Source organism: Telmatherina bonti (genome assembly GCF_933228915.1).
Source record: "Telmatherina bonti genome assembly, chromosome: 4".
Lineage (NCBI taxonomy): Eukaryota > Metazoa > Chordata > Actinopteri > Atheriniformes > Telmatherinidae > Telmatherina > Telmatherina bonti.
This window is the reverse complement of record NC_136622.1, coordinates 4,040,377-4,064,525: the sequence shown is the minus strand read 5'-3', so window position 1 is coordinate 4,064,525 and position 24,149 is coordinate 4,040,377. Positions and strand designations below refer to the sequence as shown.

The window sequence follows — 24,149 nt, the reverse complement described above, 5'->3', positions numbered from 1 at the left end:
GACAGCTCGCCAGTCCATCGCAGGGCCAAAACTCATTTCTAGTCCTGCAAATGTTTCCCTGCGAGGCCTAACTCAGGGAAAAGCATTTTCGAGCTCACAGGAAATCCCCTTCCTTTTTCCGTGGAGGACGGTGACGTCATTCCGCCTTTTTGCGTGGAGGTGACGTCAGTCCGCCTTAGCGTCACCTCTTCTTCTGCTGATGTGACATGATGCTCCGTCTCCCTGCTGCTGCAGCCTTTCTCCTAACTTGGGTTTTTCCAAGTGTCGCTCTCTATTTCCACATCGGAGAGACGGAGAAGAAATGTTTCATAGAGGAAATCCCGGATGAGACGATGGTGATCGGTAAGCAGCTGCACTGCTAGCCTAGCTGCTAGGCTATCAGCTAGCCTATCTGCTAGGCTATCAGCTAGCCTAGAGCTGCTAGGCTATCAGCTAGCCTAGAGCTGCTAGGCTATCAGCTAGCCTAGAGCTGCTAGGCTATCAGCTAGCCTAGAGCTGCTAGGCTATCAGCTAGCCTAGAGCTGCTAGCTCTGCGCTGCTAGGTTAGCTGCTAGCTCTGCGCTGCTAGCCTAGCTGCTAGCTCTGCTAGTTAGCAGCGCAAGCTAACAGCTGGTTGCAGCAAACATGCAACGTTGCATCAGAACTAATAAAGAGGGATGTAACGTACTTAGAGACGGATTGCTACGGTTTAAAGCAACCAGGGTGTGTAGGACTTGATGGCTCGTAGTTATTTACATTAGCATTAGCATGTACCTGCTTGTCTTTACGTTCAGAGCAGTATAATGGAAGGAGGGGCAGTTGCACATCAGTCAGTCCTTCTCACCTCAGTAAAACGAGGCCTACGGCTTTAATCCACCATATAAAATTAGATTTGGACACAATTTTCACACAAAGTTGGTGATTTATAGAAAAAAAAACTTAAGGAAGTGTGTGCGGTGGGAAACTGAAGCCACAAGGCATCATTCCTCTCACGTGTTAAATTTTACTTAACATCAGACTGTGATCATAGATCATCTTCATAATAAGCCTTTAGAGCAGAAGTGTTATTAATGCTCGTCTGGTGAGTTTTAACTTTACCTCAGGACCTCTGATGTAAAGGTGGTTTGTAGGCCCTTTTTATATTTATTTAAAAGTCCACAGAGCATTTAATCCGTTTTCCCACCCTTTTCCAGCTGCAGAGAGGGGCTACGGAGACAAGCACCATGTTGACCTCCACATCATAAACACCAGCTTTCACCCTGAAGGGGCCGACTAGTCATTTTTCAACCTCATCCTGATTTAAAAACAACTGGTGGGTCACCGTGACTGGGCAGAAGTTGACAACAGGCGATATTTCACTCGAGTGTTGGTTTAAGGAGAAAACTATAACTTTCTATTCTATCCTGCAGTCATGTAGCAGACGCTTTTATCCACAGCGACTCCCATCTGAGAGTCAGAACAACACAAGCATGAAATCAGACAGTGGAGGACATCATGGGGAGGCCAGTTGGACACAGGTGTTGGCATGCGGTGCTACAGGCTGTGCTTTTTGGGCTGTGTTTTCTTCACACCCTACAATGTTAAAATGAGAAGAATAAATACTATAACATTAGTTGCAAAGAGCTTCTGTGCGTAAGAGCAGTCTGTGGTGATGGACGGGAAAGTTTGGCAGCTGATGACATTAAATCTCCTCGTCTCTCGAGATGCTTGCAGGTTGTTGTCTCAAGCGGATTTCAGATTGACCATCTAAATAAATAAATTGGATAAACATGAATTAAAACACACATTTTAGTGGCTAAACGTATCCTAACAGATAACTCTGGTTCCACACACACCCTCCTGGTGGTGGTGATACTCCCTGAATGACAACTTACCTGACGAGACGTGTCGTCTGTCTGGCAGGAAAGTACAGGACCCAGCTGTGGGACAAGCAGACCAGTTCCTTCCTCCCGTCCACACCCGGCCTCGGGATGCACGTAGAGATCAAGGATCCAGACACAAAGGTGAGTACGGAACCTTCTGTAAAACACACCCACTTAAGACAGCTGAAACCCTCCGGCTCGCTCTTCTTCCAGATCATCCTCTCTCGGCAGTACGGCTCTGACGGGCGCTTCACCTTCACCTCACACACTCCCGGAGAGCATCAGATCTGTTTGCACTCCAACTCCACCAAGATGGCTCTGTTTGCAGGAGGAAAGCTGGTAGGAACACAAACACCGTTCAGGTTGCCAGATCCCGCGCCGCCGTCTTCAGGACGATGGAAAGATCCTTCTGTGCTGTTTGGGACAATGAATGAGGATGATGTCCATTCTATGTCCAGTTTCGCAGTACTATAGCTATACAGGTGTTTCCATGGTAACAAGCAGGTCTGTGCGGTGTCCTTAACGTTGGATGCAGACGTGGCTGAACTGCAGGTGTCCTTCAGTAGATTTCATGCAGGAATCTGTTGCGTTTATTTTCTTTTAGCTCGTGTAAATAGAAAAGCGGCTCTATGATGCTATGTCTAGTTTTCTCAGCTGTCTGCAGTGTTATAGTGAGGAATACTCATCAGACATACGAGCGCTGCTCTTTTTTCACCTAAACGCATGTTTGAGTTTTCCAGCATGCTCATTGTGCAGTTTCCATGGCGACGGAAACGATTGGTGTTAGAGTTTTTTCTACTTCCAGATTCTAGTGACGTCCCGGGGAGGGACTCAGTGATTGGTCATCTTCTTCAGGTTGTGCAAGTTTACAAGAAGAAAGCCACGCCCACATTCACTGCTCAGTATAACTACTCCTAGCAGTTGACCAATCAGACGCAGCCGCAGGCAGGAGGCGGAGCTTCCTCTGTTGGCGTGTTTCTGGCAGCGAAAACAATCTGAGAAGATCAATACAGGATGAATGAAGGGGTTTGTGGGAAATGCTGATTATTTCTTGTCCGTCTAGACTTTCATATTAAAACAAATTAGACTGAAACGTGCAGAATTGAGACAGTTTAACATCCAGTTTTAATCTCTTGATAAGAAACGTTCCCTTCAGGCTTTGACGTTGTGACCTGAGCTGCTGGAAGCGGCGCTTCATTCTAACGCTGTTGTGTCTGCTGAGCCGATCCTCTGCTGCGTGTTACAGAGGGTTCACCTGGACATTCAGGTTGGAGAACACACCAACAACTACCCTGAAATCGCAGCGAAAGACAAGCTGACGGAGCTGCAGCTGCGGGTGCGACAGCTTCTGGACCAGGTGGAGCAGATCCAGAAGGAGCAGAACTACCAGAGGGTCAGTTACAAACGTCTGCACGTCACAAGCAATGCATGTTTAAGCCTGGCTCGCTGTGGAGACTGAACGTGTCTTTGGCAGTATCGCGAGGAGAGGTTCCGCATGACGAGCGAGAGCACCAACCAGCGGGTTCTCTGGTGGTCCATCGCTCAGACCCTCATCCTCATCATCACTGGAATCTGGCAGATGAAGCACCTGAAGAGTTTCTTTGAGGCAAAGAAACTGGTGTAGACTCCATGTGAGCGGCATCAGGTAACCGGAGGAAGTGGGACTTTAACGTGGAGACGTCCATCAGGGGACGTGGTCCTGATATCAGCCAAGCTGGCAGCAGTGAATCCTGGGAAATGGGACTTTTTCCTTGTAAATGTTTTAGGTTTTACATTCCAGCCGCATTTCTCCTCCTTCTTTTCTTCTGTCAGGTGCAGGAAACATCTGATTTCATCTCATTTTACAGGACAAGGTTAATAACCTTCGTGTAATCCAGTTTTTATTTTTCCACCTTTTCACCAGACTGTTGCATCCGACAGCCTCGACGTTGTCAGAAATCCACTTTAACCATCATATCACACCAGAAGAGCTGCTTCTAACAAACTGCAGCTCAGAGGAATCAGATTTTCCTCCTTCACAGGACAAAACCCATGAAAGCAGGAGCTCGGAGAGCATTTCTGGGCTTCTGCATATTTTTATGAAGAAATTTTGTTTCTGTCTTTTGTTTTAAAAGAAATTTAGTCTCTTATTTCCACCTGTTTGGAAACATTGTCGTCTAATAAAAATCTGCTTATTTGAAAATCTGAAGGGACGTTTCACATTTCTGTCCAGCTCTGCGGACCGAGCCGACCAGGGGGAGCTGTCCGGTCAGAACCGACCCGGCGGACCCGACCAGCCTCAGGCTTGCTCTGACTGGTCGGCTGACTGGTCTGAGCAGGCTGGACACGGTTTGTCCATTATATCCTTCCGTAACTTAGGGTTACGACAGGAATAATCCATCGAAGCTACATGTGGAAAAGTTTACATAAACTTTGCGGGTTTCTGCTGCGGCAGAGAAGATTTTCTAGATAACAAAGTCTATGAGAGGAAACTGGATTTCCACTACAGGTGGTGTCATGTTTCCATCGCGGACAGATCAACAGACCTGAAGGCTGATCTTGCAGCCGAGCAGGAGGCTGCAGTTCTGCATCTCCTCTGCTGTTTGACATGACAGAACGCTGCGTTTAAAGGCAGAAAATGCTTCAGAAGGTCTTGTTTCTCAGAAAAAAAGCAGCAAACGTAACATTTTTGCTGTTTTCCAGAACATCTTTCGTTTTGCTTTTAGTCGTGTTCAGCAGGGCTGGAACTCGTCATTTTATCCGTTATTTCTCAAAGTAAAACTGAATCACACCCACAGATGAGTGGGCGGGGCTTATGAAAGGAAAAGCTTCTGATTGGTCGTAAAGGTCGACGCGTCTCCTCCTGCTGCTGTTAAGACTTCATGTCGAAGCGCATGAAGATGTTTCCGTCCGCTACAGGCTGTATAGTTCATCTCTCCAGCTCTGTAAATACCAGCTCGTTTTCTACAAACCCAGCGACTCGCAGGTTTTTAACCTCATTCAATCTTATTTATTTTGCACTGGAAGATGTTTTATTTCCAAGTTTTCCTTTGTTTTTAAGTTATTCATCAGATGAGCAGTCATCAATATAAAACATTCCAGTTATTCCTCCATGTGCTAAATAAAAACCTTCCACCAGACGGTTGCTGCCGCGTCGTTTGTTCCACTTCGCCCTGAAAAGGAAGAAATAAACTGCAAATGGCCGATATGTTCAACAGGGACGTTTATTGCTTGGCTTTGTCCTTCAGAGCCAGACTCCAAACCAAACAACGCCGAATGGCTTCACACTCAGCTGACAGTTCATGGTAGACAGAAACGCGCTGCGCTGGTGACATCAGACACCACAATGACATCACAGTTCCAAAACCAAAGACTTTGCATAGGTTTGCTCTCCCATCTTCACATCATCCCAACATCACATCACGACACACACAACACTACACAACGTCCTCGTTAATATCAAGAATAAAGATTTGGCACGAAATATGAAACATATCAAACTCACAATGCTAAGTTCTTTATAAAGGGATAAATGATTTATTAAATCAAGTCTTTGCTGCAAGTGTACAATAAAAATGGTACATCGTCGTGAGCTCCGGGGCGGCTGGAGAAATAGAAAACAATACATCAGCACAACCAATCATTAGAACTTAAGTTAATTTCCTCAAGTTACCAAGGTTTTTTAAGAGTTTGTGTCCAGGAGTATCACCAACGGGCTTCCAGGAGGGCGCCGTCGCAGCGCTAATGGCTAGCAACACCCGCTGGACTCTTTAAGAAGAAAAACGTCATCGATTCTGAACCAAATGCCACTTTAATGCTTAAAAGAGCAGAAAAAAGGTCAAGAATGTGTTGGTTGTCTTTAAAAGAAGTCGGCTAGAAGTCGGCGGTCCTAGCTCCACATAAGTACCATGTTAGCTTTCCGTGTTAAGACTTTTCCCTAACGGGGATTGGAGAAGCTCTTAGTGTTCAGATACGGTCAGGTGGTGCATCTTCTTGGCAGCTTCCTCTGACACCACTTTGGCGGTCTTCTCGGGGCTGGGAGCCGGACTGGGAATCGGACTGGGGTTGGGAGTGTTGGCTGCGCTGTTGGGATACTCCCGGTTCCCGAAGATGATGCTACCCACTCGCACGTTGGTGGAGCCCACTTCGATCTTCAGACACATGAAGGCAGAAAAAGCTGTTAGTGACAGAAAGCTGCGGAAATGAAATGAAAACTGCAGGTTTTTCACCCAGCTACTCAAAGGAGCTGTTTCACAAGCTTAAAGGGTATTTAGGAACCACGGGTTAGGGTTACACGCTGCACGCATCCGACCGGAGCCACCGCATCTTCACACGGGCCGGTCTCTGGGGCAACGAGTTGCACAGCGGCCCCCGTGGTCCCGGTTTTATTTCCAGCCTGCCCCAGTCTACGTTCCTGGTCTACGTACCGCTGCCCCGGTCTACGTTCCTGGTCTACGTACCGCTGCCCCGGGCTACGTTCCTGGTCTACGTACCGCTGCCCCGGGCTACGTTCCTGGTCTACGTACCGCTGCCCCGGGCTACGTTCCGCTGCCCCGGTCTACGTTCCTGGTCTACGTACCGCTGCCCCGGGCTACGTTCCGCTGCCCCGGTCTACGTTCCTGGTCTACGTACCGCTGCCCCGGGCTACGTTCCTGGTCTACGTACCGCTGCCCCGGGCTACGTTCCTGGTCTATGTACCGCTGCCCCGGGCTACGTTCCTGGTCAACGTACCGCTGCCCCGGGCTACGTTCCGCTGCCCCGGTCTACGTTCCTGGTCTACGTACCGCTGCCCCTGGCTATGTTCCGCTGCCCCGGGCTACGTTCCAGGTCTACGTACCGCTGCCCTGGTCTCCATTCCTGGTCTACGTACCGCTGCCGCAGTCTCCATTCCTGGTCTACGTACCGCTGCCGCAGTCTCCATTCCTGGTCTACGTACCGCTGCCCTGGTCTCCATTCCTGGTCTACGTACCGCTGCCCTGGTCTCCATTCCTGGTCTACGTACCCGGTCTACCTTTCTGGTCTGCCTATCTCGGACATGCTTCGTCTCCGTTTTTATACGCCTGTTTTCAACACGTCTTTGTTGGAAGCACGAACGGAAAATTCCGTTCCAGGTGGAGGATTCTGATTGGTTGTAGGGCTCCACACGCCTCAGTCTCCTTATAACTCCTCATATCATCAAACTGAACAAAAACGTTTGGAAATCAGCCGAGAGGTGGAATCACCCAGAAAGCATGTTCGAAGGAAACTCACCGCATGTTCGAAGTCAGTGGACATGCCCATGCTTAGTTCCACCTCCTCCAGAGGAAGCTTTAGGCTGTCGCACACTTCCTGCCTCCGGCTCAGCAGCATCTGCAACCAGGCAGAGAGCAAATATCCCAGTAAAGACACCAGTACAGACACCACCCAGGACAGGCACCAGTACAGACACCACCCAGTACAGACACCACCCAGAACAGGCACCAGTACAGACACCAGCCAGTACAGATACCACCCAGGACAGGCACCAGTACAGACACCACCCAGGACAGGCACCAGTACAGACACCACCCAGTACAGACACCACCCAGAACAGGCACCAGTACAGACACCAGTACAGACACCACCCAGTACAGACACCACCCAGGACAGGCACCAGCCAGTACAGACACCACCCAGGACAGGCACCAGCCAGGACAGGCACCAGTACAGGCACCACCCAGGACAGATACCAGCCAGTACAGGCACCAGTACAGACACCACCCAGGACAGATACCAGCCAGTACAGATACCACCCAGGACAGGCACCAGCCAGTACAGGCACCACCCAGGACAGATACCAGCCAGTACAGACACCACCCAGGACAGGCACCAGCCAGTACAGGCACCACCCAGTACAGACACCACCCAGGACAGGCACCAGCCAGTACAGACACCACCCAGGACAGGCACCAGCCAGTACAGACACCACCCAGGACAGGCACCAGCCAGTACAGACACCACCCAGGACAGGCACCAGCCAGTACAGAGACCACCCAGGACAGGCACCAGCCAGTACAGACACCACCCAGGACAGGCACCAGCCAGTACAGACACCACCCAGGACAGGCCCCAGCCAGTACAGACACCACCCAGGACAGGCCCCAGCCAGTACAGACACCACCCAGGACAGGCCCCAGCCAGTACAGACACCACCCAGGACAGGCACCAGCCAGTACAGACACCACCCAGGACAGGCACCAGCCAGTACAGACACCACCCAGGACAGGCACCAGCCAGTACAGACACCACCCAGGACAGGCACCAGCCAGTACAGGCACCAGTACAGACACCACCCAGGACAGGCACCAGTACAGACACCACCCAGGACAGACAGTTAACTGTCAGGTCAGTGTATGCTGACCACATCTTTATTATGACCACTCATCTGGTCTTCCGTACCTGAAAGTCGGGGTTGGGGCCCAATGTGAGGTCGTAACCATAGCGACCGATGGTCATGAGTCCTGAGAAGTGCAGGGCTGAGCACTGAGACACAATGTGCTTCACCGTGTTGACCGTTTCTTCTGGTGGGAGGCCATGTTTACCTGCAACACACACTAAAGGTTACCTTCATGTTCAGCAACGGGATCCAGCCTTCACCTAAACACACCTGGAACACACCTGGACTCCCTTAAAGTCACCTAAAAATACTGGTCTCTCTCGAACAAAACTGGAACTAGGGCTGGGCGATGGGGCTATATATATCATCTGGACGATAGAAAGTGTTTCATACGAGGGTCTATTGTTTATGCCACCATAAGCTGCTTTACTGCAGTATTTTACGTTAGGATACGCTTTACGGCACGCTACAATATACACAGCTCAAAAATAAAGGGAACGTAACACGTTGTAGATCTGAATGAATGAAATATTTTTAATACTTGGTTCTTTCCATAGCAGAATGTGCTGACAACTAAATCACACAAAAATTATCATTGAAAACCAAACGTATCAACCCATGGAGGTCTGGATTTGGAGTTCTACTCCAAATGAAAGTGGAAAAACACACTACAGGCTGATCCAGCTTTGATGTAATGTCCTTTAAACAAGTCAGAATGAGGCTCAGTAGTGTGTGTGGCCTCCGTGTGCCTGTATGACCTCCCTACAACACCTGGGCATGCTCCTGATGAGGCGGTGGATGTTCTCCTGAGGGATCTCCTCCCAGACCTGGACTAAAGCATCCGCCAACTCCTGGACAGTCTGTGGTGCAACTTGGCGTTGGTGGATGGAGCGAGACATGATGTCCCAGATGTGCTCAGCTGGATCCAGGTCTGGGGAACGGGCGGGCCGGTCCAGAACATCAATGCCTTCATGTTGCAGGAACTGCTGACACACTCCAGCCACATGAGGTCTAGCATTGTCTTGCATTAGGAGGAACCCAGGGCCAACCGCACCAGCATATGGTCCCACAAGGGGTCTGAGGATCTCATCTCGGTACCTAATGGCAGTCAGGCTACCTCTGGCGAGCACATGGAGGGCTGTGCTGCCCTCCAAAGAAATGCCCCCCCCCCACACCATTACTGACCCACTGCCAAACCGGTCCTGCTGGAGGATGTTGCAGGCAGCAGAACGTTCTCCACGGCGTCTCCAGACTCTGTCACGTCTGGCACATGTGCTCAGTGTGAACCTGCTTCCATCTGTGAAGAGCTCAGGGCGCCAGTGGAGAATTTATCTTGGTGTTCTCTGGCAAACGCCAAACGTCCTGCACGGTGTTGGGCTGGAAGCACAACCCCCACCTGTGGACGTTGGGCCCTCATACCACCCTCATGGAGTCTGTTTCTGACTGTTGGAGCAGACACATGCACATTTGTGTCCTGCTGGAGCTCATTCTGCAGGGCTCTGGCAGTGCTCCTCCTGTTCCTCCTTGCACAAAGGAGGAGGTAGCGGTCCTGCTGCTGGGTTGTTGTCCTCCCACGGCCTCCTCCACGTCTCCTGATGTACTGGCCTGTCTCCTGGTAGCGCCTCCATGCTCTGGACACGACGCTGACAGACACAGCAAACCTTCTTGCCACAGCTGGCATTGATGTGCCATCCTGGATGAGCTGCACTACCTGAGCCACTTGTGTGGGTTGTAGACTCTGTCTCATGCTACCACTAGAGTGAAAGCACCGCCAGCATTCAGACCAAATCATCAGCCAGAAAGCATCGGAACCTTCATCCCTCTGTCCACCAGCTCTTCCTGTCCCTTATCCGTCCTTCATAATCTGACATCCCTCCATCGTCTTCATCCATCTAATGTCTTCATCATTCTATCATCCATCCCATCATTGTCCCTCTCCTTCCTCGCGTCTTCAGGACACACATCTTCAGGACACGTCTCCTGGACACACGTCTCCGGGACACGCGTCTCCGGGACACGCGTCTCCGGGACACACATATTCGGGACACGCGTCTCCGGGACACACATGTTCGGGACACGCGTCTCCGGGACACGCGTCTCCGGGACACACATATTCGGGACACGCGTCTCCGGGACACGCGTCTCTGGGACACACATATTCGGGACACGCGTCTCCGGGACACACATATTCGGGACACGCGTCTCCGGGACACACATATTCGGGACACGCGTCTCCGGGACACACATATTCGGGACACGCGTCTCCGGGACACACGTCTCCGGGACACGCGTCTCCGGGACACGCGTCTCCGGGACACACATATTCGGGACACGCGTCTCCGGGACACACATATTCGGGACACGCGTCTCCGGGACACACATATCCGGGACAGGCGTCTCCGGGACAGGCGTCTCCGGGACACATATTCGGGACACACATATTCGGGACACGCGTCTCCGGGACACACATATTCGGGACACGCGTCTCCGGGACACACATATTCGGGACACGCGTCTCCGGGACACACATATTCGGGACACGCGTCTCCGGGACACACATATTCGGGACACGCGTCTCCGGGACACACGTATTCGGGACACGCGTATTCGGGACACGCGTATTCGGGACACGCGTATTCGGGACACGCGTATTCGGGACACGCGTCTCCGGGACACACATATTCGGGACACGCGTCTCCGGGACACACATATTCGGGACACGCGTCTCCGGGACACACGTATTCGGGACACGCGTATTCGGGACACGCGTATTCGGGACACGCGTATTCGGGACACGCGTCTCCGGGACACGCGTCTCCGGGACACGCGTCTCCGGGACACGCATCCCGCCGTGCTTCCTGTGTGCACCACTCACTCTGCTCCCCGCTGGTGTTGACCTGCACCATGACCTTTAACCTCCGGCCGCTGCCTCCTCTGACCCGCTGCCAGGAGCTGTTGACCTTGTCGGCCAGCTTGGCCGAGTCGACCGTCTCCACCAGGTAGAGGTTGGGGACACCTGGAGACAGACGGAGACTCAGAGGACAGCTTTCTGCAGGACATGCAGCTTGTGGAGGAGGAGCTCACCCAGCAGCTTGTTGACGTTGTTCTTCTGTAAATGTCCGATGAAGTGCCACTTGATGTCCGGACACGACTCCAAGATCTGCGCGTGGAAAAGCTGTTCACACTGACGTGGGAGAACTCCCTCCCTCCCCCCCCCCACCCACCTGGACTTACCAAGGGATCCGACGCTTTGTCCACGAGCTCGTTAACCTGCAGGAAGACACGACAGCAGGTCAGGTTCTGCGTCTTTCCACGCGGGAGTCCACGCAGCGTCTACTCACGTAGTTCTCCCCGAAGTCGCGCTGTCCGTGGCGGTAGGCCTCCACGATCATGTCCGGGGGTTTGGTCTTACTGACGGCCACGAGGCGGGGGGGCACGGCGGGGAGGCTCTGAGGAAGGACAGCAGTCTTCATCACACCTGCATCCTACACGGACACGCGCTTTCACACTGATTCTACACCATCAGACATGCGCGTGCACAGTGAGACGCTTGCACGTCAGCGCGCGCGCGGCGTTATGACAGCAGCTCCACGGTCTCCATCCAAAGGTTGACATGTTTGCAGCCTTACATAATGGCTCGCGCTGCTGCAGCGCGCGCGCTGTCAGAGCAGCACAGCGGACACGCGGGTGGCGCGCGCAGCCTCTCGCGCCGCTCTTACCTGGGGCCGCCGTGCCGCCGCCTGGCTCACGCGCTCCAGCACCGACTGTATCGCCTTCCCAACCTCATCCGACATTGCTACTTTCCACATTCCGTCAAAGGAACAAGGGACGTCACAGTGACGCAGGTGGCATGACGTCAACACGCTGTCCGGAGCGGAAGCGAGCGGATGGTCAGCGCCCCCCCTGCAGGTCGCCGCGGGTATTACAGCTCTCTGTCAGGGGTGCCCAAACTGTGGCCCACGGGCCAAAATCGGGCCGCTATTTGTTGTTTATATTAATACCCTGGAAATCTTGATGAAAATACTTTCAGTGTCATGAACCTCAATAAGTCCAGACTCAGAGGGACCTAATGACATCCTCACGTTGTCAATCAGCCAGGTGCAACCCAACATGGAGAGACAGGTAATGTCCAAAGATCAACTTCATGCGTCCCACCAAGTATCAGTAACCCTCCTCGGTCAACATGCTCTGTTTCCTCTTGTTTACATGTTGCTCTTGGTTGAAGTTTCTGTAATTATTGTTTCTTGCCCCTCTAACTGGGGCTTTATTGTTCTTTTGCCAGATTGATTTTTTATGCAACATTTCATTTCCCCAGACAGGAAAAAATACACTGTATTAGCAATTGAACAATAAATAAAATAACTTTATACATTTACTTGTGTTTTATCCTTAAAGCTGTCCTGTGGATCCCTGGATCATTTTTAGTTTGGCCCTTTGAGGCAAAAAGTTTGGGCACCCCGTCCTACGGTTTAATTACACCTTTTCATGAAAAGATTTGTTTTATTAAAGAATACATTTATTTATTCAGGCTTTATAAATTACTGTTCACACTCACCAACCACTTTATCAATTCCACCTGTTCAACTGTCCATAAACGCAACATCCCACCAGCCAATCACAAGGCAGCGTGTGAGGAAGACTCACAATGACCATCAGGAGGAGGAAATGCCAGTCTCTGGACTGTAAACCAGACGTGTTGTAGACGGTAAACTTGTCTTTAACTTTGGGCGTCTTGATAAAACAGCTGACTGGTGGCGTGTAAAGTTATCAATATGATGATTGACCTCGGGAGCAACATCTCCTGTTATTTAGGTTATAGGCTGAATGGATAAAATCAGTGTCGTCATGACTCCTGATGAGAATCTTCTGCAGCCTCCAGGCGGGGCCGTGAGGTTCCTGCGGTTGCTCCAGGCTGTCATCCAGGGGCCACCGAGCGCTTCCAGGGTCTGCAGGAAGGCCTCTACAGCCCGGCTTGTGAAAAGTTACTTTTAGAGTATTTCTTCTGGTCTTATGCAGGTTTTTACCGACTTTATTGTTCTGCTTTGGGTGACTGGGAGGGAAGTAAACATGTTGTAAAGAGAAAGTTGTAACGATGTAATTAATGTTTACTTTATTAATGCTGATGAGGAGATTCCACTCAACCTCCAACCTGTAGCTGTACTACAGACCAGGGTCTGCCGTGACCCAGCACCAGGGAGCTGCTGGGAGGAGTGAAGAGGCTCCCCTGTGGAGCAGACCCGAAGCCCAGGTTCTGCAGACCCGAAGCCCAGGTTCTGCAGACATGCCAGCATGTTGGAGGAACCTCCCCAGCCCCCTCTTTCTGACCATCACATGTAGAATGAAATGTTTCAGCACGTCGCCGTTGTGAAGCCGTTTGATGAAGTGAATCCAGACGTTGAAAAGAAAAACTGATTTATTCACAAGAAGAGAAAAGAAAGGTGAGGCAGGACATGTGACAGGCTGCGGCGGCGTGTGAAGGTGTAGATCTCAGACTCTCTCCAGGGCCTCTAGCATGATGATGCTGTTTCCTCGGATGACCTTCAGGAGAAAACTTCAGATTAAAAGTCTGGTTCAGAAGAAAACACGTCTATCAGACATAAAACTCCACGTTTAAACATTAAATATCAGTTTTTCTCTGACAAGCTGCATTTGCAGCTCAACACCCGGCTCGGCTACGGGGCCATGCGTCAGATGATCACCATGGCAACATGGATGTAACCTGGAACTATAGGACATCTCGCACGTCAGATTGCCGTAGCAACAGGTGTGACTGGCTGAAGGCCAGGTGAAATGTGACACCACACAAACCAGGAAGTTCCCTCAGAGGAGCCTTCCCACCAGGACCTGATCCACCCCAACCACCAGAGAGGGTGTTTTGAACTGTCTGATAATTAGAGTACTTAAAGACTTTAAACAAGACTTCAGGTTGTTCAGGTACTGTACCTTTGCTAGTAACCAGCACAGAGGCTGACCATGTCTTTGTTTTCATGTCGTTAATTGCAGTAAAACAGCATTTTTATTAAAGAGCAACAGCTTTTAAATGAATTAGTCATTATTTTTTATCAATGCACCAGGTCAGTGTCCCTCCGCAGTTAGACTGGCATCTTCTGCTCGCTGTCCTGGACCTGCTCCATGATCATGTCTGTGAAGGTATTTCTGTCAACATTCTGGATAGTCTGGGGGGTTGGTCCTTACAGCCATCTTTAACTTCCAATACTTTATCTGTAGTTTAACGCCAATCCTCGTATTTATAAGTTGAATTACTACAGTTATGTAATTCAACACCAACCAACAATGAAATAACCTTTTTAACAAACACTGACCCAAATCCAACTGGATCAGAACAAACCGGATCTGGTTGTGAGAATCGACTATAAACTTTGAAAACTAAAATTGAATCAATTCTTGAAATCTGAAGCGATGCATGAGAAGGCCGTCTCGGTCTGGAATCATGCTGAATAACGTGAGATGAGCTTCAAACAATCTGAAAACCACTTTGCCCTCCTTTGTTCTTAACGTGACATAAATGCATAAATATCTGTTTTCTTCTTATCGTTCACAACGAACTGCAAACACACAGGTTTAATTCGCTCAGACGCCAAGCGGCATGGTTTCATGTCCACTCTGTAGTACAGCCGGCTGCTTTTCTAATGTATTTGCTGGGAAACTAAAGAATGCCATCCGGGGTACTGACCACCATGCCGATGGTGTTTTGTTGTCCTCCTGGACCCATCTCCAGACAGTCGTCCACCACCAGATTCATGAAGGGGTCGAAGCCTCGCAGGATGCCCTGCACATGCCGGCCTCCGTTCAGCTTCACTGAAGGATGGAAGAAAGATATTTCTTTCATTTTTTTTCCTCCGCAGCGCGTTTCCACAAAGTTACACAGGTAAGTAGATGTTAAAGTTTAACTGAACCATTTCATTCTGCTGCTTTTCCTGCCCTGCAGACAGAAAGGGACTGTTCTCTGCATATCTATAGGTTCTGTAACATTAATCTGTGATTTGGTGTTTCTGAAATTTTTACAGTTAAATTATAAAGTCATTCAAGGAAATTATTAACAATTCCCTAGTTTGAACTGATCCATCATCTTACGACTCTCTGTACATGTAGCCCGTTTTCCTGTTTGAGTTATTACAAATAATAGTTCAGATTTCAGTCTCTGATGAGCTTTATTTCCTCCAGAGAAGCGTGTCTACATGAATTTAAAAGCCTGAATAATTTACAATAAATGTTTTCTAACATCACAAGTTAATCTGCTGGGTTAATTAATAATCAGGATTCATGGTCACATAACATAAATGGCCTTTTCTTTACAGAAAATCAGTTTTCTACCCTCAGAGTTGAGATTTTAGTAAACAAAAAAAAATTATTTGTAGATATAAAATCTAAACATGTGATTAGCTGATCTCTGCTAACGAGCGAACGCTTCAAATGGAACAAAAGAAACTAAATAATTTAAAAGACCACAACCAAGATTAAATTGATACTCACATGAAAGTTTCTTGTCCATGAACCTAAAAGAGAAAAAAAAATTATCTGATAAATTTAATAAAAACTCATTTTTAAGAGAAGCTAACGTTAGCATGTAGCTAATTAGCTCACAACGCGCCGCGCATCAACATTTCCCGCGCGGCTCCATTAAAAAGGAATTAAAAACTTACTTCTTTAATTCTGGAGGGTGCGCTTTGCTCATCTTCTCTGTTTGTGGGAAAGCCGGCGAGAAGCTGCGGGAGGATTTCTTTCACAAAACGGCGAAACAGCGTGCTAAGACCGGAAGGTAAAGGAAGAGGGACCGGAAGTTGTCGAGCTGGAGTTTAAGCTGCTGGACCTCACAGCGTCCCCACGAGGCCATAGACAGGTACTGCAACACATTTACCTCAGCCACAGGGAAAATCAAGTTTTATTCCGGGATTATAAAGTGGACGGAACAAAAGTGGAGTAAAAACATGGAAAAGGTAATATGTGAAGCCCTATAATACTACAGCTGCTAAATTTAGACTTTACATATTTTTCCTGTAAAAGGTGAAACAACAAAAGTGAAATACAAGGTAATTAAGTGCACCGGAATCCCACATCTGTCCGGCTGCATCAGTGTTCTTGGACTGGAAGCCTAGTAGAGATGCTGCAGGAAATGCTGAATGAGATCCTCCCAGCCAGAGGAGTAGCTTCAGAGCCATGATGCCTGGACCATGACTTCACCATAAATGCAGAAAATCTAATGAGTTCCACCAGGTTTGAGTCAGTACTGAAGAGGAACATCCGTCTCTGACTCTGAATTTAGTTTTATTATTCCTCCTCCTCATCCAGCCCAGAAACAGCATCTTCCTGCCCGATTGTTTCTGCAGCATCTCTCAGACTGACCAGGTCCATCAGAAATACTCCCCACAGCTGCAAGTAATCAGAGTATTTCTGCAGATGACAGAAGTCTGAGGCGTACAACGTGAGAGTACGATCTGTTAACAGAGACCTTCACACGACTGCAGAACAGATCTTGTGTTTATAAAATAGACGTGTTGTGTTTCTGAGCTCAAAGTGGAGGCTTGGCGTCCAGAGGAACAGGAAACATGTTCCCAGTAACAAGACAGCTGGTAGAAACTGGTTTTAACCAGACATGAGACACCTGCAGCCGGACTTGCTTTAAGTCTTCAAGGTGTCCTTCAGCACCAGTTTTCCAGGCTCCACAAGGCCTTCCAGAAGCACCAGTGTCTCCATGAGAAGGTGACTTTCACAAACGGTGGCATAGTTCAGCATGACCTGCGTGTGGTTGGGGGAATCTGAAGAAACGGGACACAACTAGTCTCACACCTGAAGAAGAGATGGACAGCAGATCCAGCGAGACGTGAAGCAGACCTGAGATGCAGCTGGGCCTTTGGCTGGTCCTGCTGCTGCTCGTAGCTCATCTGGATTCTTAGTTCTTTATAAAAACGGTTTTGCATCAGGTGCATGTCGGACATTTCCAGGCAACATGAGGGGTGGTTCACCACTGCAGGGCGTCACATTCCGTCAGACAGGAGAAAACTTACCTGCGGAACAACAAGGTGTTGCTGCTGGATTCCTACGGCAGCTTGTCTGCTCTGGACGGAGTGTTTTCCATGTGATCAGGAAGAGACCGACTTCCCCTCGTCAGAAATGACACAAACCAGAAGAAATCTAATAAATCTTTTATTCTGTTCATCTATAAAGAGCCAAAAATTTTTTACAAAAGATCCAGAAAAGTTACCAAAACCAATGAAATCATGTTCTACATGTTTACAGGAGCAGAAATCCCAGTCGTTCCGCTCTCAGTCTGTCTGTTTGCATAGTAGATGTGACCCGGCAAGCCAGCACGACGCCTCAAACACGAAACCATCCAGTCTCCCGCCGAGCGGCGCTCTGCAGTCAGAGCAGCCTCCATCAGCCTCCACATGCTGCTGTAGCAGGAAATACGTGACTGAGGCAGACTGATCAGCTCCTGCCATTCAGCCACAGTCACACAAAGCTTTTTACTTCAGCCTGAAGACGTACGTTCCACCGCCAGAACAACTCATAGCTTCACGCCGCCTGACTAGCCGGCGTGGACGAAGAACCAGACCGGCTCCAGAAGGAAACCAATCCAACACGACCCGCTCCTCGCTGAACAAAACGGAAACCAAAGCGAGGAGTTCAGTTCCAGCAGCTCAGCACCCGTCTGTCCTCTCCACCCGTCTTACTGCGGGATGTTGGGGAGGAGCGAAGGTCCGGAGGGGAGGGGGGACCACGAAGATGCTCAGTGCAGCCGGGCTGCTGAGGAACGAAACCTACAGAATCCTCGTTGCTACTTCAGGACAATTTTCTTCCTTCCTTTAGAAAGGAGACGTTCAGCTCCATCCCATCATGCAGAAACCTCCGTCTCTAAGTGTTCCTGACGTGTCTGCAGCGTCCCACGGGAACGGTCCGGAACACGCCCCAGTTCTAAGGGCAGGTCGGTTTCCACCAACAGAAAAAGACCCGCGTTTCATCATGGACAATCCGTTTTGGGATTAAACGGATGATTTAATCCCAAAACTCTGAGCATGAACTGCTGGAGGGACAGCTGAGCTCAGCATCCGTTACCACGGTAACCTCAGAGACGCTTTAAAACCGGACCTCGGGTTTTAGCTGCATCCTACCACGGAGGAGAAAACTGCTCTGAATGTTTAGTTTCCATCAATCTGCACCAAATTCCCGGCTGAAGCAACGTTCAGACATGAGTCGCCATCACCGTGTGTCCAGTCGCCGCCGTGGTGGCAGCTGGAGGCGACCTGCTGCCACGGCTCGGTTCGGCCTCTTACAACCTTTAAACGCAGATCTAGAAAGGAATTTACAGCAGAGTTGATTTACTGGCCGGCAACATGCCTTCTCTGGAGACCTAAAGCACGTTTTCCTGCTGCTGTCAGTGACTCTGAATGCAGCACGGCTTGCTGGTGCAAGGCTGAACGTCCCGCTCGCTCTGGGACAGACTGACTGCTAAACAAGCACATGTCTAACGTAACCCAGGAAAGGCTTCCATCCCAACCAGCGATTGGTTTCAGCATGGCTGTGCAGGACAGCGTTGAGCAGGATGGCTGTGAGATGGAAGCTCCATCAGTGAAGACGACTTCCACAGATCTTCCCCCCTCACGGTGAAGCGGCAGCAGGCAGAGTCAGGCTTTGCCGGCCTGCTGCGTGGAGCCCTCCGACATGCGGTCCTCCTCCACCTTGACTCGCAGGTGCTGCTGACAGTGTTGGAGGAAGGCGTCCAGCGCTGAGAAGCCCTGCTGGCAGGGCACACAGTGGTACAGCCGCTGGCGCTTGGAGCTCGGCCATTTGCAGGTGTCCATCTCGTTGGTGCACACGCTGCACTGTCTCCTCCTCACCGAGGACTGGTGCAGCTCCATGTGCTCCTTCAGCTGCCACTGCAGGGAGAACACCTCTGCACAGGAGGGGCAGGGGAACTCTCTTTCCTCCTCCTCCTCCTTCACATCAGGCGCTTCCCTGCACCTCCCTGGATCAGCATCGCCCACCCCCCCAGGCTCCCTCCTGGGCCTTCCTGGACCGGCCCCGACTGTCTTATTTTCTACTTGGCTCGTCTTTTCTTTGTGGAGCCCGTCTCCAGTCGACCTGGAGTCTTCAGCGGTGCAGCCGGTGGTGAAGCCTGGAGCTGCATGCCGTCTGAAATGTGCTCTGAGGGACAGATGATGAAAGAAGACCTTGCTGCACAGCTGACACGGATACGTCCCTGTTTTCCTGCGCTTGATGATGACTGGCCGCACTTCACTCTGGACATTCTTCTCTCGGCTGTGCTTCTCTCTCCTGTGCACATACAGTTTAGAGGTGCTCCTGAAAACCATGTCACACGAGCGACAGGTCAGGAGCTTTTTAGACGCCAGCCTTTGGCCTGCTTTGTGTTTCAACTTGCTCCTCCTTTCAGTTCTGGTCTCTCCGTCTGGACTTTGATCTTTGGCCTTTTGCTGCTCCTCCACGTGGTTGTTCTGTTGATGCCGCTGCAGGGCGGCCTCAGTGCGGAAGGTCCTGGAGCAGAACTGGCACATGCTGCTCGCTCTGCTGCTGGGTCCCGGGCTGTCTGAAGAGTCCGACCGGCTGGAATCTCCTTCAGAAACAGGTGGAGAATCATCTGCAAGGCAACTTCTATGGACGATGTTGGATGGAGACTGGCTGCATCCCGCCTGCTGATGGTGCAGCAGAGCCTGCTTCTGGCTGAAACCTCTCCCACACGGGGCGCAGGCGTAAGGACTGCCGTCCAACAGGTGGGGCTGGCGGAGATGTGACTTATCCTGCAGCCTGCCCGGATCTGCAGTCCGAGTCCTGCACGCAGAGCAAGGAGCACCCAGCAGCAACAGTCCCTGACAACGCTCACACCGAGTGGAATCTCGGCGACATCTGTGCAGCTGCAAGGAGGATCTGAGGGAAAACTCCTCCCCACAGGAAGGGCAGCGGTGAGGCTTCGGCAGCGTGTGCTTCACCTCCTGGTGCTGCAACAGGTCTGCTGGGTAAGAGAAACCCTTTCCACACTCTCCACAAACATAGGTGGGCAGGAGGTCTGGTTGCTGGATCTGGGTCGACGTGTGTGGCTTTGGGTCGGCGCGTGCGATGAAGCTGGCCAGCCGGGACAGCGTGGTGGCGGAGCGGCTGAACGACTCCCTGGACCTCGTGGTGCTCCATCTGACTCCATCCATCCTTCCTCACAGCCTGCTTTAGTCTGAGTGGAGAAACAAGATGAGAGACTGAGGTGTGGAGCTGCGTCTCCTCACACACAACGTGGATCCCGCAGGAGGACACACCACGTCACGTGTCCAACGTGGATCCCGCAGGAGGACACTCCACGTCACGTGTCCAACGTGGATCCCGCAGGAGGACACACCACGTCACGTGTCCAACGTGGATCCCGCAGGAGGACACACCACGTCACGTGTCCAACGTGGATCCCGCAGGAGGACACACCACGTCACGTGTCCAACGTGGATCCCGCAGGAGGACACACCACGTCACGTGTCCAACGGGATCCCGCAGGAGGACACACCACGTCACGTGTCCAACGTGGATCCCGCAGGAGGACACACCACGTCACGTGTCCAACGTGGATCCCGCAGGAGGACACTCCACGTCACGTGTCCAACGTGGATCCCGCAGGAGGACACACCACGTCACGTGTCCAACGTGGATCCCGCAGGAGGACACTCCACGTCACGTGTCCAACGTGGATCCCGCAGGAGGACACACCACGTCACGTGTCCAACGTGGATCCCGCAGGAGGACACACCACGTCACGTGTCCAACGTGGATCCCGCAGGAGGACACACCACGTCACGTGTCCAACGTGGATCCCGCAGGAGGACACACCACGTCACGTGTCCAACGTGGATCCCGCAGGAGGACACACCACGTCACGTGTCCAACGTGGATCCCGCAGGAGGACACACCACGTCACGTGTCCAACGTGGATCCCGCAGGAGGACACTCCACGTCACGTGTCCAACGTGGATCCCGCAGGAGGACACACCACGTCACGTGTCCAACGTGGATCCCGCAGGAGGACACACCACGTCACGTGTCCAACGTGGATCCCGCAGGAGGACACTCCACGTCACGTGTCCAACGTGGATCCCGCAGGAGGACACACCACGTCACGTGTCCAACGTGGATCCCGCAGGAGGACACTCCACGTCACGTGTCCAACGTGGATCCCGCAGGAGGACACTCCACGTCACGTGTCCAACGTGGATCCCGCAGGAGGACACTCCACGTCACGTGTCCAACGTGGATCCCGCAGGAGGACACACCACGTCACGTGTCCAACGTGGATCCCGCAGGAGGACACACCACGTCACGTGTCCAACGTGGATCCCGCAGGAGGACACACCACGTCACGTGTCCAACGTGGATCCCGCAGGAGGACACACCACGTCACGTGTCCAACGTGGATCCCGCAGGAGGACACACCACGTCACGTGTCCAACGTGGATCCCGCAGGAGGACACACCACGTCACGTGTCCAACGTGGATCCCGCAGGAGGACACACCACGTCACGTGTCCAACGTGGATCCCGCAGGAGGACACACCACGTCACGTGTCCAACGTGGATCCCGCAGGAGGACACACCACGTCACGTGTCCAACGTGGATCCCGCAGGAGGACACACCACGTCACGTGTCCAACGTGGATCCCGCAGGAGGACACACCACGTCACGTGTCCAACGTGGATCCCGCAGGAGGACACACCACGTCACGTGTCCAACGTGGATCCCGCAGGAGGACACACCACGTCACGTGTCCAACGTGGATCCCGCAGGAGGACACACCACGTCACGTGTCCAACGTGGATCCCGCAGGAGGACACACCACGTCACGTGTCCAACGTGGATCCCGCAGGAGGACACACCACGTCACGTGTCCAACGTGGATCCCGCAGGAGGACACACCACGTCACGTGTCCAACGTGGATCCCGCAGGAGGACACACCACGTCACGTGTCCAACGTGGATCCCGCAGGAGGACACACCACGTCACGTGTCCAACGTGGATCCCGCAGGAGGACACACCACGTCACGTGTCCAACGTGGATCCCGCAGGAGGACACACCACGTCACGTGTCCAACGTGGATCCCGCAGGAGGACACACCACGTCACGTGTCCAACGTGGATCCCGCAGGAGGACACACCACGTCACGTGTCCAACGTGGATCCCGCAGGAGGACACTCCACGTCACGTGTCCAACGTGGATCCCGCAGGAGGACACTCCACGTCACGTGTCCAACGTGGATCCCGCAGGAGGACACTCCACGTCACGTGTCCAACGTGGATCCCGCAGGAGGACACACCACGTCACGTGTCCAACGTGGATCCCGCAGGAGGACACACCACGTCACGTGTCCAACGTGGATCCCGCAGGAGGACACACCACGTCACGTGTCCAACGTGGATCCCGCAGGAGGACACACCACGTCACGTGTCCAACGTGGATCCCGCAGGAGGACACACCACGTCACGTGTCCAACGTGGATCCCGCAGGAGGACACTCCACGTCACGTGTCCAACGTGGATCCCGCAGGAGGACACTCCACGTCACGTGTCCAACGTGGATCCCGCAGGAGGACACACCACGTCACGTGTCCAACGTGGATCCCGCAGGAGGACACACCACGTCACGTGTCCAACGTGGATCCCGCAGGAGGACACTCCACGTCACGTGTCCAACGGGATCCCGCAGGAGGACACACCACGTCACGTGTCCAACGTGGATCCCGCAGGAGGACACACCACGTCACGTGTCCAACGTGGATCCCGCAGGAGGACACACCACGTCACGTATCCAACGTGGATCCCGCAGGAGGACACACCACGTCACGTGTCCAACGTGGATCCCGCAGGAGGACACTCCACGTCACGTGTCCCGCAGGAGGACACACCACGTCACGTGTCCCGCAGGAGGACACTCCACATCACGTGTCCCGCAGGAGGACACTCCACATCACGTGTCCCGCAGGAGGACACTCCACGTCACGTGTCCAACGTGGATCCCGCAGGAGGACACTCCACGTCACGTGTCCAACGTGGATCCCGCAGGAGGACACTCCACGTCACGTGTCCAACGTGGATCCCGCAGGAGGACACACCACGTCACGTGTCCAACGTGGATCCCGCAGGAGGACACACCACGTCACGTGTCCCGCAGGAGGACACTCCACGTCATGTGTCCCGCAGGAGGACACTCCACGTCATGTGTCCCGCAGGAGGACACTCCACGTCATGTGTCCCGCAGGAGGACACTCCACGTCATGTGTCCCGCAGGAGGACACTCCACGTCATGTGTCCCGCAGGAGGACACACTACGTCATGGTTCCAACAGGAAGTGAAAGGAAGTTTCTCTTTCCTCCATGTCAGTAATAATTGTCACTAAAACGGTCCAAACCGGGACAACAAGTTTCTATAAAGTAACATAACGTGCAGGAAGGTCCAGCAGAGCTGCCAGACATGTATTTAACCAGCAGACACATGTAAACATGTAAACATCAGAGTACGAGCTCCGTGTTTGCTAACGTTAGCGCCATGCTAACGCGGCTAGCCCGGTGAGCGCGCGCCTTCCCGTTGATCCCGGCGCTTACCGGAAGTCAGACAGACACGGCGGGACTCCTGGAGCCGCGGCAGCTTAACGTGAGACGGCGGGGATCCTCAGCGGGTGGTCGAGACGCTGGGAGCCGCATGGCTGCAGCAGGGGACGCCAGGTTAGCTTCTCCACCGCAGTCACGTGACTTCCGCTCCGTCACACCTGCTGGTTTACCACGTGACTTCCGCTCCGTCACACCTGCTGGTTTACCACGTGACTTCTGCTCCGTCACACCTGCTGGTTTACCACGTGACTAACGACCATAAATCATCCATCAGTAGTAATGATGGATCATCCAGCAGATAAAACAGTTTAATCTCTGGATTCATGTTTTTAACGTGTTTCATGTGAAACACGTGAAAAATATC

The 24,149-nt window shown here is 52.1% G+C and overlaps 4 protein-coding genes across 5 annotated transcripts; 1 reads left to right on the top strand and 3 right to left on the bottom strand.

The window, feature by feature from the left end:
- Positions 1-192: 192 nt before the first annotated feature.
- Positions 193-4,952, top strand: tmed4 (transmembrane p24 trafficking protein 4). Of its 2 annotated transcripts, XM_079238732.1 has the most exons (6): positions 193-342; positions 1,882-1,982; positions 2,055-2,180; positions 3,088-3,234; positions 3,316-3,486; positions 4,054-4,952. In XM_079238732.1, the coding sequence occupies exons 1-5, from the start codon at positions 207-209 to the stop codon at positions 3,463-3,465; spliced, it is 660 nt and encodes a 219-aa protein (XP_079094858.1). In that variant the 5' UTR covers positions 193-206; the 3' UTR covers positions 3,466-3,486; positions 4,054-4,952. The 2 variants fall into 2 exon arrangements, with proteins under 2 accessions (XP_079094858.1, XP_079094857.1); XM_079238731.1 differs by having other exon boundaries at positions 3,316-4,952.
- Positions 4,953-5,030: 78 nt separating this feature from the next.
- plpbp (pyridoxal phosphate binding protein) lies at positions 5,031-12,019 on the bottom strand. The gene is made up of 8 exons (XM_079239431.1): positions 11,895-12,019; positions 11,517-11,624; positions 11,410-11,445; positions 11,260-11,335; positions 11,051-11,191; positions 8,238-8,380; positions 7,071-7,169; positions 5,031-5,971 (listed from the first exon to the last, which is right to left on the bottom strand). The coding sequence occupies exons 1-8, from the start codon at positions 11,982-11,984 to the stop codon at positions 5,780-5,782; spliced, it is 885 nt and encodes a 294-aa protein (XP_079095557.1). The 5' UTR covers positions 11,985-12,019; the 3' UTR covers positions 5,031-5,779.
- A 1,551-nt stretch (positions 12,020-13,570) lies between these two features.
- Positions 13,571-15,992, bottom strand: snrpg (small nuclear ribonucleoprotein polypeptide G). The gene is made up of 4 exons (XM_079239626.1): positions 15,840-15,992; positions 15,670-15,692; positions 14,870-14,994; positions 13,571-13,713 (listed from the first exon to the last, which is right to left on the bottom strand). Exons 1-4 carry the CDS (start codon positions 15,869-15,871, stop codon positions 13,663-13,665), a joined length of 231 nt encoding a protein of 76 aa, XP_079095752.1. The 5' UTR covers positions 15,872-15,992; the 3' UTR covers positions 13,571-13,662.
- A 1,215-nt stretch (positions 15,993-17,207) lies between these two features.
- Positions 17,208-23,914, bottom strand: LOC306754710 (uncharacterized protein). The gene is made up of 2 exons (XM_079238767.1): positions 23,780-23,914; positions 17,208-20,374 (listed from the first exon to the last, which is right to left on the bottom strand). The coding sequence occupies exon 2, from the start codon at positions 20,349-20,351 to the stop codon at positions 18,819-18,821; it is 1,533 nt and encodes a 510-aa protein (XP_079094893.1). The 5' UTR covers positions 20,352-20,374; positions 23,780-23,914; the 3' UTR covers positions 17,208-18,818.
- Positions 23,915-24,149: the final 235 nt, after the last annotated feature.